Source organism: Nuphar pumila, chromosome 13 (assembly GCF_984573655.1).
Source record: "Nuphar pumila chromosome 13, dmNupPumi1.hap1.1, whole genome shotgun sequence".
NCBI classification, from domain to species: Eukaryota; Viridiplantae; Streptophyta; class Magnoliopsida; order Nymphaeales; family Nymphaeaceae; genus Nuphar; species Nuphar pumila.
The window spans coordinates 102744056-102757554 of record NC_143261.1 but is presented as its reverse complement, the minus strand read 5'-3'; the positions used below and the strand labels follow the sequence as shown (position 1 = coordinate 102757554).

General features: G+C 37.0%; 1 protein-coding gene across 1 annotated transcript; it reads right to left on the bottom strand.

Annotated features, from left to right (window-relative positions):
* Positions 1-5971: 5971 nt before the first annotated feature.
* Positions 5972-13261, bottom strand: LOC149819544 (CASP-like protein 5A1). The gene is made up of 3 exons (XM_089985206.1): positions 12696-13261; positions 7431-7563; positions 5972-6824 (listed from the first exon to the last, which is right to left on the bottom strand). Exons 1-3 carry the CDS (start codon positions 12902-12904, stop codon positions 6633-6635), a joined length of 534 nt encoding a protein of 177 aa, XP_089841332.1. The 5' UTR covers positions 12905-13261; the 3' UTR covers positions 5972-6632.
* Between the last annotated feature and the right edge of the window lie 238 nt (positions 13262-13499).

Below are 13499 nucleotides of genomic sequence, written 5' to 3'. Positions count from 1 at the left end.
AAAGAGTGCTCCCAAACAGCTCATGGAGTTGGTAACTCCTAGAAACTTCAATTCGTTGTTTTGGCAAAACATAGACACCATTTCCAAGTCAATGCAACGCTTCCAAACAGAGCCCTATATTTGGTAGTGCGTGTATGTGTTTATAAGTAGTTTTATTTATATATATTTATTATGAATGCTTATTTTTTGAAAATTTATTTGTGTTTGCTTTCTTAAATTTTTTTTGTGTGTGTATGTAAGTGGGTTCATATTCAAAGGGTGTGACTAAGTTTTTATGCCAGTTGTCACTGGCCTACCGCAACCCTCCTATATTAGGGCTTGGGACCGAACAAAAAGAGAAAAAGGATTTACACACAAAAAACTCTTGATGATGAATCATAACCAAAACAGAAATGCAGCACAATGATCAAATCAGATAAATCTTATTTGTGTGAGGAAAGCATATCTTGAGACCTCAACAGTGCCTGAAAACTGAAAATCGTGTAGGGTTCTCTGAACAGTGGTCGGTGTTTCCTGAAAAAAAAAAAACAACAACAAGCATATCGCCGAAGTAGGCCTAAGAAGACTTGGATGGAGATGATAGGAAAGGATATGAATGCTTTGAACCTCACCGAGGATAGAAATGATTGGAGGAGAATGATTCATGTGGAGGACCCAGAATGATTTTCTTTTTTGGTTCATATCGCGACCCCAATTGTTTTGGGGATGAAGGCTGAGTTGTTGTTGTTGTTGTTGCATGTAAGTGAGCCTATTTGTAAAATCTTCTGATATTAACCCAATTAATATGTTATTGGGAAATTTTCAATCAGTCACCGACCTTTTGTCTGACATTCCAGAAAGAGTTCCACGTTTTCTAAAAGGACATTTCAGGACCCAACTTTTCATTGAATGGGCACCTTAGTTGGAGCAACAGGTTAAGTTGCTTATAATAAAAATGCAACTGTGAGTTGCTTATAATCAGCAACATATTTTTCAAGCTAAAGGTTAGATATTTTGTGTGTTTCAATGGAAAATTGGGTCCTGGAATATCTTTACAGAAAACATAGGTCTCTCATTTTAATATTAGACAAAAGGTAGGTCTGCAAATAGAACCTTCCCTGTTTTCCTTCTTCCTTGACAATAATGAAATTTTGACATGGTCTCTTGGATATACCAGATAACCATAGAGTCGGATCTAATAAAGGAAAGTTTAAGCTTGATAGGGATCAGGTTTACGGGTACCGTCGCTAGCAGTACTCAGGATGGTCAGGTTATTATTATTATTATTATTATTATTATTATTATTATTATTATTATTATTATTAGATAAAGTTGCGTGTAGTTTTGGCACCTCCAAGTTGCTTGGCTAAGATGGCTTCCTCAGGTGTTAATAGGATTTGGAAGGGCAAACAACCAGAGTGGTTCCCGCCAATTTTGGATCTGTATTAGCTTTTCATTTCTTCTTTACCTGGTCGGGGTCTGCCTAACCCCAGCTTGCTTATAAAAAAAAAAAGAGTTGTTTTATTCGCGCGTGGACGAACACACACACGGAACGTCAGTCATTCTTTTTAGCCTGTTTATAAACCAAACCAAGCTGATCTCACGTGTCATTTTCCAATTTTGATGCTTCAACACTTTGTAAATCTTTCACTTTACACGTATTACTAGCAATGCTTGTAGCTAGGGGTGGCAAAACCTGTCACGACCCGCCAACCCGCTTCTTAGGGGGGTCAAGCGGGTTCGGGTTTGGCTTAAACGGGTTCGTGTTATAAATGGGTCGACCCACCTAACCCGTTTATTAAACGGGTCGGGTTTGTGTTAGGGGTATGTCAACCCGGCTGACCCATTTAATAAACGGGTTAGGTGAGCGGGTCAACTGTTAACCTGAACCCGACCCGCCAACCCGACTCGCCAACCTGACTCAACCTGCTTATTAAATGGGTTAACCGGGTTGTGTCAGGTTACCCATTTAGTAAACGGGTCGGGTTCGTGTTTGCCATAGCCGACCCGTTTAGTAAACAGGTCGGGTTCGTGTTGAAGTATGCTGACCTGCCAACCCGACCCGATTGCCACCCCTACTTGTAGCATCTAACAACACAAGGAACCGTAAAATGATTTGTCGGAGACTTAAAAAGGCATTCATCTACATGTTCAAAGAGTTATGTATTGGATTTCACCTTGGCTAGGTAGCATGAACAAGTCAGAAAAAATTGGCAGAATATAATTTGAATATTAGTTACAAGGGAAAAACCTTTTTTTCTTTTTTCCTTTTTTTTCCTCTTTTTCCGTTTCGATGAGGGAACTTTTTGTTGGATAGAATCTTGAGAAGCAAGGAAAAACCGACATCATGATTACAAAGAATGATTGTGAAAATATGAATCATGACTCACCTAGGTGGCAATCACAGATGACATTGCCCTTTGCAATCTCTGTTTCTCTCAAATTGCTTGAATCTCCATTCTCCTTAATGGAAACATGTTTCAATTTTTCCAAGGGCAATAGAAGAAGGGTGCCTAAGTGGCCGTTTGATTGCATAGGCATTTCATCCAATGAAAAAAGTTGTCAAGGAGAAATTTACTATGGCTTCCTCTGGTGTAGTTAGATGATGTTGTTCACAGAAGCACATACAAGCCAAAATTTGTAGAGATGTTCATCAAGCATACTCATAATCATTTTACATATGCAAGCTTGTTATCATGCAAAATTTTACTTTTGTAAGTCAAATTGACCTTTTGAATTTTTTTTAAAAATAACTTTTTTTCATTTTTAAAATACGAAAAAAATTCGTAGAATGGGACTCGCCTATTGATACGAGGTTCAACAGTTTCTGACACTATAACCAGGGATAATCGAATCAAGGATCAATCATGTGCTTTGATTTGCTCAATTGTCTAAATCGTTATTTTATTTCTAAATGCACGAAGAAGCAGGCATGTCCTATGAACTTTGAAAAAAAAATCATATTAAAAACATGATGTATGCTTTGAATATCTTGGAAAAATACTTAAAAAAGGAGATGCTTTGAAAATCGTGAGCCACTGCTGAGAATGTTGACAATTGTTTGAAAATTGAATATTTTGAGAAATCGATTTTGAAGAGAAGGCTCGAAAGACTGAGTGTGTAGCCCTATAATGTTGTATGATGGATGAAATATGGCTTTATAAAATCATATTTGAAAAAAGAAAACTTAAAAATCTTTGAAGAATCCCCTTTCTTTCAGAAATTGAATTTATTATAAAATAAAAGGATTTTATGAGCCTTATAGGATTTGAACGAAATAAATTTGCTACGTATCCCTGACTATGGTCACGAATACGCTTTGAATATATCTCATTAAATCCTAAAAGAAGAGTTTTGAAAAGCTTTTGAAAGTATGCAATAATTTTTTAAGATAACCTAAGAGTGTAGGTTGTTTGTAACTTAAAAGAAGATGATAAATTTGAGTATCGTTCATATTCTGACTATGACCACAAATATGAACTTCACTGAGTTTATCAACTCTTTAGAAGCAGGTGCACGTGCCATTCATGTTGACCATTGTGAATTTGAAATATATCATGAATGACAAGCAATAACAATTATATATAAAAAACAAACTATATGCAAATGCATCCTAAGCTAAATAGGAAAGAAAATGTTCTTATTCCAATATTATAATTACAATTTACATCAATAATTGAAAAAAAAAGAAAAAATAGAAAAAATCTAATCTTGAGATTTCCTGCAAAACCAGCAAACAAGTTAATAGAAAAATATAGGTTTTTCTGGATTTATCCAACAATATCTAGAAATTGAGAGATTTATCTGAATATAAGTCTTTTCTCATGCTTCTATGAAATAAAACCTTCAAATAACATGATGAATGATGCATAACTAAATAAATAATAAAAGTAAACAAATTAAAAATTCAGAATTAAGGAGAAAATAACCAAAATGCCCTTAGAAACTGATGTTATTTGCAAAACAGAGTTTTTTTCAGAAAAGATCTTTGAAATACGCTTAATCCGAAGACCAAACGAATTCAAAACGATGCCAAATCAGGTGGAGACCACCTTGATATGATTATGAAGATGATCAAATCCTACAAATATAAAACTTTTTATGAAAAAATAAAATAATAGAAAAAGAATGATTTTTTTTCTCGTATTTTAGTTGAATCAAGACTCCACGCACATCCTGTTTTTATGAAACAACTAAGTAACATATCAAATGACTTCTAAAAATCATGAAAATCGACATGGACACTGCTAACAACCCTAAAAATAATATGCAATCAAAAAATAATTTTTTTATGATTATGCAAGAAATAAATATTAAATAAAAGAAGAAAAATAAGCTGAATAATATGCTTTATTGTACCTATCACGGTGTTAGATCATAACGAGATATCAAACAACAATAAAAATTTATAAAATTTTACAGGGATAAACTAGACATATCAATAAAAATAACCCTTTTTATGGATAAGAAATATGATTTTCGGTTAGGAAGATATGATTCTGACAGGTTGCGCTTGATTCTAGCGAATGTATAATAGTTCAAAAAAAACAAGTTTTGATTTCAGGTTAAAAAAAATAACAGACAGACTTTAAAAATCACCAAAATCACACTGGAGAAACCAGATATGCAGACAAGAAAAACACTTTTTACGGATCAGAGAGATCATCTCCGGTTAGAGAGAAATCACTCCGGCAAGATGACTTAGGGTTTGAACGACGCCTGACAGTTTTAGAGAAACAGGTTTTGATTTCGGTTTTAAAATCGAGTCTGAATTTGATATTTTGAAAACAAGAGTGTTGTATCTCAAAAATAATATGCGAAAATATGGAATGTAATGAAATGACATGAAAATATGTGAAATGCAAACCCTGGATGAGGGATTTGAAGTCCCAGACCCCTGACAAAGACAATGAATTGAAAATTCCTGTCTGAGGATAGAGATTGGGTATTGGATATTAAATCCGATATTGGATCCGATCCAAATATGAATTGGGTCTCAGATATAGCTAAAATTTTAGAAAAGGAATTGATTCGAGTCTAGATTGACAATTGTACCAGTTTGGAAAATGATAGAATTGATGTTTTGAACAAAATGACTTGAGAAATAATTTTGCCCCTACAGGGCAAAGAGTGATGCTGAAAAATGAGGTTTGAACTGGTTTAAACTGAATCAAACTATATTCTAGGGTTTCTAAACTCAAATGAACTAAAAAGATACTGACTCAACTAAGCTCTTATACTGGATGATCGAGAAATGACATTATTCTTAGAAAAAATGGTGAGAAATGAACACCAGAGTGAAGTAGATCACGAAAATGTACTGGGTTTAAGCTTAAATGAAGGTCAGTTATATTGAGATGAACTAAATTTGGAGCTTAGACACTAGTTGAGCTGACTGGACTTAGCTCAATTTAAGCTAAAATGAGTTGAACTGGGCTAAAATGGGCTAAAGTGAACTTCAACAGTATGAAAAACATATTTGAACTGAAATTGGATCACTTGAACTCCTGCTGAGCTCAAGTTCGGCACATGAAAATAGGATTGACAGAAAATTACTGACTCATGAATAATTGATTGAAATTTAAGCTGGATATAAGTTTATTTCGCCGAAATGAACAAGATTCAGCTGAAATGAACAAAAATGAATGGTGTCCGATCATTGTGAGCTCAAAGAAGCTAGAAATGACTGACATTCTAATTGTTCTAAACCTAAAATGAGCTTGATTGAGTTTAATTGACGAGGGTCTAAGATGACCTAGGAGTAGAATGATAAATTTATTGACAAAAAGAGAGTAAAATGGCACTTAAACTGAAATGAACCTAGGGTTAGACTCCTACACCAATCTACAGGGTTGGCTGACAGCGGTGAGAGGGGTGTCCATAATGAACCGGAAAATTTTGAAGTGTTTACAAAGCCTAGAAATAATTAAAGACCTCAAACACGACAAACCATCTCTTAAGTCACTTTAATCTTGAAGGTTGAATTTAATAGTTGGATTGCAAGAGCCGCACCATCTTAGTTGAGGGATCCTGAAGATACCCAGAATATCCAATTTGAAGAGATTGTACAATGATGAGCTGACTCTAGAGAACATTCATATTCTAACAAATGGATCTCCCCAAAATTCCAGAGCAGGCATCATGCGCTTACACACATACATACATACATTGCACTTGAAAATGACCAAAACCTCCCACATTTTCAAGATTTTAAGAATTGACACGAACATCACAGTTCCAGCTTGGTAGTTAAGCAAAATCGGCTAGGACGCATCATTAGGCATTTAAGTTGGATTGCTTTTTGAAAGAATTCTGACAGGTCACACCAGCAAACTTTGAATCAGGTCACTTCAAAAGTCTTGGCAGCTTTGGTTCTGCAGATTCTGTATTCTAGCGTGCATTGTCAAGCAGGAGGCATTGGTAACACTACCGAGGTACAGGTCAATGACCTAATCCCAATTTGCAAAGGGAAAAAAGCGACAAGCCTCTCATGAAAGCCATCCAAAAGGCACAACCTTTTCAAGAATGAATCAGACAACGATAAAAATTGACAAAAACTGTAGTTTATATATACATTAGAACAGTAGACAGTATCGATTCTTTCCCTGATGCAAAGGAGAGCTTCAATCCAGTTTGGGAGCAGTGTGTCTGTTCTATCTAGATGCCAGAGACCAAAAATTCAGAAGGAACGATGGAGATACAGTGAACCAGCTAATGAAGGCTAGTGCTGTTGCTGTTTCAAATCTCGAGCAGTGGTTCTGACCACACAATCCAAGATCATTCCCAATAAGGACTGTGATGCCAGCAGCAGCACAGGCAGATGCAAATGTGAGTGTTGAGGTGACCTACAACAGAAAGTACAACACAACAAAAAGTAAACTTCGGGAACTAATTTCTCATATAAACAATGACAAAAGTAAACACTAGCAACTAATTTCTCTTACAAAGAAGTATTGCCTCATATTGAAAGGCAGATTCTTGTCAAAATTAAGGAGAAGATTCTATGCTAAACCCATTCAATCATTGGATTAGTTTATCCAACTTTATTGTTTGACAGTGGATAATGTGGATTTCCCAAAGCAAAATTATCAACTTGCTACCTACTTGGGGGACTGCCCAAGTTACCTGGGTGACTCAATCCAAGTTGGTCCAATCCCATTATCAGCAACCACAATGTCAGCTCTATCCAGGTTAGCAGTATTTAATAACTAACAATACAGCACTCTCCATGGAACCCAACAGAAAATTAATGTGTAGATATTTCTCAGCAGTAGCCAAACTATCCCGCAAAATATAATCCACATAAAAAGGCATACTTTTTCAGGGGCATGAAATGCTCATTGGGCCTCCTCACTCGAATGAATTGCAGGTTTAACTAGTGGTTAATTTGATGAATATTTTAGTTCTTCTCAGAGAAACAAGAGTTAAATACTCAAGTGAAACATTCTTACCCCATCACCAATGGAAAAGAGGGTGATCACGCGTGAATTCCGCAGGCAGCGCTTCACAAGCAGAGCATACATATCCACTACGGCAAGGACCAGGCTCCACAAACCTTGTAAGGCGGTAGCTGCTACTAGATAGCTGGCAAGTATCAAAAAGGGAAAAATTCTTAAAATCTTCCAGTTGGTGAACTCAGTAAGGTCATGTGTGCTGCTTTGATTAGATTCTGGTCACAAACACATACTTGGATAATATTTTAAGCAATGGCAGAATAATAAATACATGCTATCCAGAGCCTAAAGTTTGGAAATGCACGGACTCATATTCTGCAATCACTCAAATAGCACAGCAGTTATCAAAATTAAGTTGCACAACCTTGATTGGGTCCCAGCAGCCTAACTCTCTAACAGTGACGAGCTGGATCACGTTAAAGTTCACAGAAAAAAATAATAGACCCGCATGCAATAAAAAAAGTCCCCAATGTTAGGCAAGGGCTAGAAGTTACCAAGCCGTCATATAAATTGGCCAAATCAGGAATGTTTAAGCGCGCTACAGCATCTACTTGCCTACCGTGAAAGAAACTTGACTATGAAAAGTTACAATGACAATGAAATTAGTGGAAGAGGCATATGTTGGTTTACTGGAACTGAATGAAATAGTACCTCCATGGAAAAAAATTTGAATAAATAAGGAAGATACTTGAAAGCATGTCTACAAGATCTAACAAAAAAGAAAGTGATGCAGCAGTATTTCCTTTCACAACAAATGACTAACACCCCACAAATGGAACTCAAGACAAGCCTGGGCCGTTCGAGCTTAGCTCAACAAAAGAGTAATAAGCTCAAGCTCAGCTCGAAGTGCAGACAAGCTTGAGCAGAGGGATGTTTGAGCTTAATCAATCTCCATTAATAAAAAAGTTAATAAAAAAGTAATATTTAAAACTTTAGTGATAATGGGATTTGATTCATTTGAACCCATTACTTAAGTAAAAAGAAAACTACCTCATGATTGCACCATCATGATTTTTTATGTTAAAAAGCATATGTATATATTAATACACAGGTTTATATGTTCAATAAAATTTCAAACAAGCTAAATGAGCTTTTGGCAAGCTCAAACCACATGCTTAGGTTTGGAATTAAATGAGTCGAGATTAGGCTTAAGTTTGACTCATTTATAAATTAATCAAACTGGGCCTGAGCTTTTAATTGAGCTCAAGCTTTTTGTCCACCCTCCTGACACCACCATTCTCAGCCTTTTCCCTCATGGGCAAGAAATGCCACTACCAAAGCTCACTCTTGTCTATCGGTATTAATTAAAACTCTTTCCTGACCAAAAACCCATTAGATCACTTTCCCCAAAACATAGAACTCGGGAAAGTTGTCCACTGCAACAAAAAGTATGACCTACTATAAGTTTACCACTGATACCAAAACAATGAGGTCATTGTTATGTTAGTGTTGTCAGTATAACCTGACAAGATACGGAGAGCTAGTATTTGGCTAACTGAATAACAATAACTAAGCAACCAAATTGAGTCAGTGCATGGGTCTGAAAAGATGTGGTCATCTAAGTGTACTAGATGATGACTCAACAATGCTGTTCTGATAGTATAGTAATATAAAATTCACATACTTCCACAGAAAAAATTGAATCAGTTCATCTCTAACCCCTCCCATCCAGAATGAGGTGGGGAAAGGTGGCTACATGATGAATACATTCATACAGCACAAATTATTTTTTGACACAGCAAGATATTTAAAGAAATAAGCCAACAGTTGGTGCAGCCACATGCAAACATGTTAAAGTTTTCTTGCAAAATTCTCCACTATCTCTTTGTTAATAACAAAAGTACCCCCGAATTTTGTACAGCTAACAGAATATATGATGGAGGCTTTACTTTGGGTTCAACTTGGTCCCCAAACTACTCCTCCAACAGTAGACATTTTGAACATCATCTGAAATATGTATTCAAAGTTACAATAGTAAAATTATAACCATGATAATAAAATTTAACACTTGCATCTTTTTTTCTTTTTTCCAGCTAGAAGTAAGCAAGTACTTGCCCACATATTGGTCAAGCTTGGTTTTTAGGCATTTCCAACAGCAAGCATTAATAGCCTCCCAATCCATTAGCAACAGGAAGAAAGAGGAAGATCCAAAAAGCCAAAGAAGGTGGATAAAGAAAAATATGACAGGCATCAGAAGACATGCCAACATAAGGAATGTTCCAGCTTAAGAACTTGTACGTTTTTTTATCTTGAGGATAAAGAGAAACAAGACGGGTATCAGAAGACATGCCAACACAAGGAATGTTCCAGCTAAAAAACTTGTATGTTTTTTCATCTTCATAGACAAATTCATAGGACATAACATTTAATGCAAACTAAAACAAATCCAGGACAGCAATACAGAAAATTATAGAGAGTAGAATTTAAACTTTTAAGCATGAAGGTAACTTTGAAATTCTCTAAAGATGCAAAAAGGAAATAGTTTTGGGAGGAATTATGAGCACCCAGACCTCCAAAATCCACAATGGGAACTTAACTGCAAAATCTTCTCAACCACCCCACGCACCCACGAGAACCTAAATTAGAACCATTCAAACAACAACAGTTGTGTAAGAGGGTCAATTTTTTCAGCTAATTCAACCACATATTGAACCTTCTTGACACTTTACATTAAGGAAATGCCATGGCATGGTCAGACAAGTGCATCCTGCCACCAGAAACTCAAGAGTACTTCGTCTATCCAAGTAATATAAGATATACAGAATGAAAGTGGCAAGGGCGCTCATGTGGGAAAGAGGCCCACTTTCATATGCAAGTGGGCCCGTTTCCCACATTGTGGGATGAAATAAGAGTCTCCTAAAGGCCCACTTGTTTCATGGGAAAATGACTCATTTTCATATGTGGGTGTTTTCCCACCATGAGTGAAACAAGTACCTATCACACCCATAACATGGGCCACACATTTCCGGTTTCCTATGAAAACCTGTTTAAAACACCACTTTTTCTAATTCCATGGAGGGCAACAAGGGTGTCACCAACATTATCCTGTATTTCTTGGTACCTTGTGTATGTATCTGCATGCTCACGCATGCACACGTGTGTGTGCAAGAGAGAGAGAGAGAGAGAGAGAGAGAGAGAGAGAGAGAGAGAGAGAGAGAGCATAAAATAGCCAACATGAGTAGTTAGAATCTCTATTAAGCTCCAAATGGTCAGAGGATGAACAATAGACTTAACCAGCACAGGCTTTACTCCAATGCTCAGGAATTTGTTTAAACAAAACAGATCTTCAACACTGTCAAGGTTCTGTTCAACAGTACACCCAAATCCATGTTTCCTATTCCAAAGTTCAAACTATAGTCACTAGAGTAAAATGTCAGTGCAAGAAGTGATGCACGAAGCATTTAGTTAGATACAAGTGTTTAAAAAATGTAACTGAGAAGCATTTAAAAAGCATAGGGAAAGTGTGTAATGAGCAACAATTAAAACAAGAAGTTAACTAAAAGGAAAAATAAATTTTGTGCTTTTATTTAAATGCATCATTTAACTATTTTACTAAAAAATATCCATTATATATGTAGGTTCTATAAAAAAAACATAATTCTTAAAAAAAGTAAAACTTCTATGATTAGAGTGCATTTCCAGCATCAAGAAAGTTCAATTTTGTATTCTAAAAAACAAGTTTTTCGTTTTTGAGAAGCGAACTTCTCATAAAATTTCAAAAACATGAAAGAAGAGTGTTCATGCTTCTAAGATAGCCCCTTGGGAAGCAAACTTTGGAGGTTTTCTGGAGCTTCTCAAAAACTATGGTTCAAACATCGATGTGAATATTATTTATCTAAACAACCATAGGACCGACACCAAGTGAGAGTGAAGACAAACATAGGAAAAAAATGACTCTCATTAGGGATAATTGTCTCACATAAGTATAAAACACAATCACCAAAGTGCCCTAATGAGTTAAACAGTGAAAAGAGGGAGAAAAAAAATAACCATATTGAGAAATTCCTTTCCTGATCTTCTTTTAATAATCTAATGCTAGTCCTCTAAATGACTGAGATCTACTTGCAATTGGTAAATCTAGAAAATCTGCACAATATTCTTACAGCATCTGCCTAGTTCTCAAATATCATCCTCCATGAATTGGTCATATAAAAGAAACAAAAAACTCCAATGCACCAAACCCAACCAACTTATTTTCTTGTGATGGAAATAGAACTATTGGGTTGTCACTCTGTGTGCCAGAGATGGTCAAGAATAATGCTAGGACCTTGCTCCCCCAGCCCTCTTCATGTGCATCATTCATGATGGTAGCTCCAAGATCCTTAGGTCAGAGGAACAGATTTATTCAACAATCATTGGAAGCACACTAAACCGATCAGGTGAATGACAAAAGCACACTTGGCTATAAGGTGTTGGCCAAGATCTTCATCAATGGAATATTTCCGAATGACCTAAACAAATTTATCAAAGAAAACATACAACACATTTTCTGCAAAATCGAGTTAGAAAATTTTCATATGCAATTGCAACTGTTTAATAGAACATTCTTCACGAGGCAGAACAGTTCATTAGCATGCCTTCAGTGTCACAGTTCAATACCAAGGACTCCATCAGTTGGTCCATCTTTTTGTTGTAATTCTAAGAGCATTTCTTAGATTCTGAAGCAAGTTATCTTGCTAGTCAGCCAAAGCTGTGATTCACTCCATGCATTAATTAGATCACAGATCAAATGAAATAGACTGCACTCTAACACACGTTATATCATTTCCTGTTTCTTCATTTTGTTATCTCTGTTCCTCCATTTAAACCACGAGATTCTCTCCAACACTGGACTGGCATCAGCAAGGAATGGTGAATAGGAAGGTCTGACTTTCCTATACATGATAGTGATAGTAAGTACTACTGTTATTTATTGTTGTTGTTGCTGAAGTTGTTGGTCTATATATAAGCTAGGTAACACAAGGAAAATCAAATAATGTGAGGCAAACTCCACAATATGCATTCATTAAGCGCTGTTTTAGGTAATATAATGCTCCCATTGGTATCAATTAGGAGTCAAGACCGCTACGCTCCTCTTGGTGTACTTTCCAATAGAATCCCCAATCAAATTCCCACGAAAGAAGTTCAGATTTTTTTTCAAAATTGATCGATCAGTTTGCTACAGATAGACAGCAGTGATTGTAAGGAGGAGAAATCCAGAAAGAAGGCAGGAAAAGGAGGTAAGGAGAAGAAGAAGATGATTTTGAAAGAAAAACAGCATACCGGAATGCGGTGACGGAGGTGAAATCGCTTGTGGAGACCATGACGCAGAGAGCACCGACGGCGAAGGAGAATTGGAGGAAGCGGAGGGTGAGGCCGCCGGTGGTTCCAGGCATGCCCTGGATGTCCTTCATCCTCACCCTGGGTACATCGTTCGCGTCCGTCGCGGGGGGTGCCTCCACCGGATGCACCGCCGGATGGCTCGCGTTCATAGCGCCTCCCGAGAGAGAGAGAGAGAGATTATACGCCGGGTAGAACGATCGGAGGCCCTCGACTTCTATAACATCACGCCACTCGAAACCCTAATCCCAACGTCTCAGAGTCCGGATACCGGATCCAAGGAACGAATTCCGTGTATTTCGCGCAGGAGGAAGAACGCAAAAGACGCGCTTGACGAATCCCCCAGGTGAAAAAATCAGCCAAAAAAACAAATGGGGGCGTGATTAGGGCTGTCTCCGGTTCACGCTTGCAGACGTTAAACGGAATCTGGAAAAGAGAAAAAGCAAAAAGAGACAGAGAGGGAGAGTGGAGGAGGAGAGACGGAGCAGCCACCACACCCACCAGGGGGAAGAAAGTGGGACAGTAAAATGAGGGAGAAAAGTAACGATTCCAGTAATTTGGTTGTGTTTTGCATTATGATTCTTTATTTCCAGGCCGTCAATCATCATTATGCGGACAAACCTTCCTAAAAGGATCCGCATTAATTTACCGGAGCTCGTTTTGATTTTGATTCGTGATCTCGAGTCAAAGTGGCCGCTTGTTCGACTGGGATACGTGGCCTCAGCCGCTCTTTTTGTTATTTGGTGG